This window comes from Ixodes scapularis, unplaced genomic scaffold (assembly GCF_016920785.2).
Source record: "Ixodes scapularis isolate PalLabHiFi unplaced genomic scaffold, ASM1692078v2 PGA_scaffold7__128_contigs__length_106722199, whole genome shotgun sequence".
NCBI lineage: Eukaryota > Metazoa > Arthropoda > Arachnida > Ixodida > Ixodidae > Ixodes > Ixodes scapularis.
This window is the reverse complement of record NW_024609882.1, coordinates 15289869-15294270: the sequence shown is the minus strand read 5'-3', so window position 1 is coordinate 15294270 and position 4402 is coordinate 15289869. Positions and strand designations below refer to the sequence as shown.

The window sequence follows — 4402 nt, the reverse complement described above, 5'->3', positions numbered from 1 at the left end:
CCAGCCTCTGTTGCACACTGGCTCTTTTTGCCCATGCGCCTTCATTGAGCTGTCACAGTGACTGGTCATTCAAACTATGAAGGATTCTTGGTCTCTCTGAACTTTGAGGCTTGCAAAGATTCTGAGGCGGTAAAAATGTTTCAGTTCTTGCTTTTTTTCTGAAATCGTGCTTCTTTCGGTGTGTCCCACCACGTCTTTATGTATGGGAAAGTCCACAGTGCTTGTCCCTCGGTACTGTAATGCAGCTGTGGCCTTGATACTGCCCTCGAAAGATGAAGCAACTTTGTGAAAAGCTGTGGGAGAACCACCCCTCTTTTAGCGGTACTTTGCTGACGGCACATGTGGTGTATTCGCATCTTGAAGTAGTACTCCAGCATTGTATTCATTATGATAGCACAGTTGAACTGATGATCAATTGTTTGAGCAAGAAATACATGATCAAACCTCCTGAAAAGTGTGGTTTTGGAGGCAATGCCCATTGTCTCAGTCTGCAGCTTGAGGAGCCAGTTTCGGACTCTTTTGGCCACCGCGTCAAAGTTTTGCCGAAACACCTTTTCTGCTATTGTGCTCAAGTGTAGGACGTCTTAGGAGGGGCTGTGGAGGCCACCAGCGTCTTTGGTGAGCACCAGGCAACGTTTGTCACTTGTGACCAGCGCACTCCTGGAGCATTCTGGACACTTGGTTACTTTGGCAAAGTTTACGGCCACATTCCCTGCGATATACTCGACAACGCACTCATCGAACTCATCGAACTGAGAAAGTGGCTGGTAGGAGTTGATCTCGTGGGTGCCTCCGCCCCCTTGCAGCTTCATCTCTTGCCTGGACTTGCTGGTGCCTTTCTGACGAGCTCACAAGAAGTGTTGCCGTGCCGTCGACTTGGCAGTTGCCTCGCGTTTAGGACAGGACGTTGTCGACTAGGCACTTACTATAGGCAGAGTAGAACTCGAGTGCCGTTGGGCTGTCGTTGTTGCGCACAGTCGCAAATAACAGTTCAATGTGGTCCTGGCTGAGCTTCCTCATCAGCAGGCATCTGAGTGGTGGACTCGGGCCCCACACCAGGTCTTCAGCGAGGCCCTTGATGGACTTGAGCAGGAAGCCGAGGATTAGGGTTTCCTTTCTCCTTGGCTCAGTGGCTGGCCCGTTGAGTCCTTCAGGCCCCGGAGGTACACTCTTAAAAGAAAGGGTATGGAGAGTCCTCCCTTAGGGGAGGAACGGTCTTGTAACCTATGTTCCTTTAGAGAGGGAGAAACTTTCGGCCCTGAAGCAGGGGAGCAAAGTTCCTCCGTCGCTTGCATCTCAATATGGCGGCCCCGAATCGAGCAAATGGAGCCCAATAAGGCTTGACGAGGACGCTACGTCTCTTGTACGGGACGAGAGCAGCAGCAAATGAAAGCGTAACACGACCTTTGCGCAAACTGTGTTTATTTCCTAAGCCAAATTCCCCCCACAGGTACAGAAACTTGCGTTTCGAAAGCAGTACCTCAGTCTTCTCGTCGTCAGCACTGCGATGTTAAACGGAGACAACCGATACCCAGTTACTTCGCGCACTTTGCGTCTTACCTTAGGTGTTCCTCGAGTCACAATTCCTTCGTCAACCGCACATCACGGAGAAGGGCAAACTCAACCCGCGAAACCAAAAGCCGCTCTCGAAAGAACAAACTCGAAGCCGCTGTTTATCGCGTAGCGTGGAAGAAGGTTAAATCGCTAGCCACCAGATGGCGGGGTCAAGCAGAGTAATTGCAAGTAGCTAGGCTAGGTGGCGCTAGGTACCGCCCAATTCATGTTCTAAAAAAAATAATTTGCTTCTCTCAGGCCACACTGCGCTTGGGGATCATCTACTATACACACATTACGCTTGTTACAAGCATCAGGTCAACATACATTGAGCACATACACGGCACACACAAATATCAATACATCGGAACACCACACTAACCCGAACACTACACCCGTGCTCTGCGTTTCCGCCTTTTATACTGGTCGTTTTGAACGTGCTGAACTTTTCGGTGACTCCCTAAGCAATAAAAAATATTCCCAGCATGTTGATTTTTTTCCCAGCAATGTCATACCTCTGAGAGTATTTTGAATGGCTCAGAGGATGAATCTCTTATTAAAAAGTAAACGCTCGATCATGCCGTAATTATTTGAAAGCCAATAAATCAAGCCGCTCCAATGCGGTTCGAAGCGTTCGAAGCCATGAGTTTGTTTCCCCACACGGCACGTCGTAGCCTGTATTTCTATTGGTTTTTCTATTTGTGCTGTTCGCGCAAAGCTGCAATTGCCGTCTTGAATTAATCTCTGTAGAGCGGATATTCACTCAGCTGGAAGTGATGCTTCACGGGCTGAGAAATCGCTTTTCGATCAACTTGAATGCAGTCAAAGCCGCGACTTGCGGCAGGAGCTACGCCGCTACACCGTGGCGAGCCCGAAAACTTCTAGACCTCATCCCAGCGTGCCACGGAGGGCAGTTTCTCCAGGAACCGTAGTATATTTAAACAGCAAATAAAGGGTAGCTTTTTTTTTTCTCTATTTTACCTACTATTGTTTTTTAATGCCGAAATTCCATACTGTAAATATACGTACTTTCCGTCACGATTTCGTACTGTTCAGTCCTTGCCCCAGAGCGCAATCGCTCTGGGGGCGAGACAATCCCGACAGTCACATTGGCCACTGTACGATAGGAGCTTCTACTGTTCAGACCAGCGTTCCAACATGACTATCCGCACGTTGATCGATTGCACGTAATCCCTCAAGTGGTATTAAACTGTTTAATGTAAAGCGGAACATCAACCCGCGATACCCCGCCCCCTCCGATTACGGCCCGACCAGCGGCATCAATGCCCAACAGTTTACGATCTCATCTTCTTGTTACACCACTGATACGCGAACACACGGTCACATCGGCGATAATTACAGTCTTCTGTTCACAACCCACAACACTGCCATCATGATGCTGCAGCTATGTTGCTGACACGCACAAACACAGAACCACGTTGAACGCCGGTTGCACTCGGCATCGGAAAACAGAACAGAACTCAGGGGGGAAGGCACCCAGGCAGCCGGCAGCAAAACCTGCCTGTCTTGGACGTGGTTCCTGCGGTTTCCATAACGTCGAAAACGTCGACACAGTTCCGCGTGGTTTCGCTACTGTAGGGACTGTAGTGCTAGTAGTGCTGTGGTTCCGTGCCGCGCGAGTCCCGCAATCCGGAGACGGCCATCCCCCAGTGTACGTGGCGCTGCTGGCACTGCTCCGGAACTTCGCTGTTTCTAGCGGCTTCGTTTGCTCGTTTGATAAAATTAGTGATAAAAACGTCAATGCAACCGAAATGTTCTGCACGTTTAGACTAGAAGACAAAAATACAGGCGGCCTTCGCTGCCGCTGAAGCTCAATCAACTCAACAGCTATTTATTAAACAACGTGCGCGACCTGCTCGAAAAACGAAACCGAATGACGATGAGTCGGGAGGGCGAAAGCTTTCTCCCGTCTGCCTGGAGAAGGAGAAAAACGTTGCGTTCCTCCCCTTTTCTCGTGTCCGCTTGGGGGCGCGTCGGTAGGAGGGAGGAAGACGCGCCGTTGCTACTTTTTTCCTCCATTTTTTCTTAGAGTGTAGTGTGAAGCCTGGTCGATGCGCGTCAGCATGGTGTCCTTGTTGATGGCACGAACTTGCTTCCACAACCAAGGGGGTGACAGGAGTTGCTCAGGTCGAAGTGTTGTTGACTGCTGCAGCTAACTCTGCGGTGGCCTCCACACCCTCGAAGTCTCGGATGCCCTCCTCCTTGTGAAACAACGATGGACAGCCTACTGATCGTCTCAGTTTTTGGGCCACCAGAGAGACCTTTATCTTTTGGCACTAGAGTCAATGTGCTGCTTGCGCAGCTTGTTGGCAGCATGAAGGCCCTCTTGTTGCTGCAGACTGTACAGAGCCTCAAGGTAATTCCAGGTCCCGACCTTACCTGCCCCATCCCTGATGCACTGCTTCTGGGCCAGAAGGTTGCGCATTATGGTCATCTGGCTGGGATATAAAAGGTCGTACACCTTCCTGGAGGGGTCAGAAAGGTTGGGAAACCAGCTCCTCAGCGGCCAAACAAAGCGCATTCCAAGTGCTCTCAACATGGAAATGTTGCAGTTGGTGCTGTCGCATGCTACGCTGATGAACTTTGCTCCGGCCTCCGAGTTTGGTGATATACTGGCGCACGAGGTTGGCGCCCGAATGCTGCCTTCCAGCCCGTCGATGAGGGCATAGCTCGGGGGGATTTTCCAGTTTCTGTTGACTGCGAACGCCCGAAACACAAGTGCATGCTTGGCACAGGCGACGCTGTCGTTGTTGAGGATGTCGTCACCCAAGTCACAGTACCGAATGACCTCTTTGCCGTCCCAATCCACTTCTTTCTTGATACTCAT

General features: G+C 50.5%; 1 protein-coding gene across 1 annotated transcript; it reads right to left on the bottom strand.

Annotated features, from left to right (window-relative positions):
- Positions 1–3838: 3838 nt before the first annotated feature.
- LOC120838499 lies at positions 3839–4402 on the bottom strand. Its single transcript, XM_040208438.1, has one exon. It carries the CDS (start codon positions 4400–4402, stop codon positions 3839–3841), a length of 564 nt encoding a protein of 187 aa, XP_040064372.1.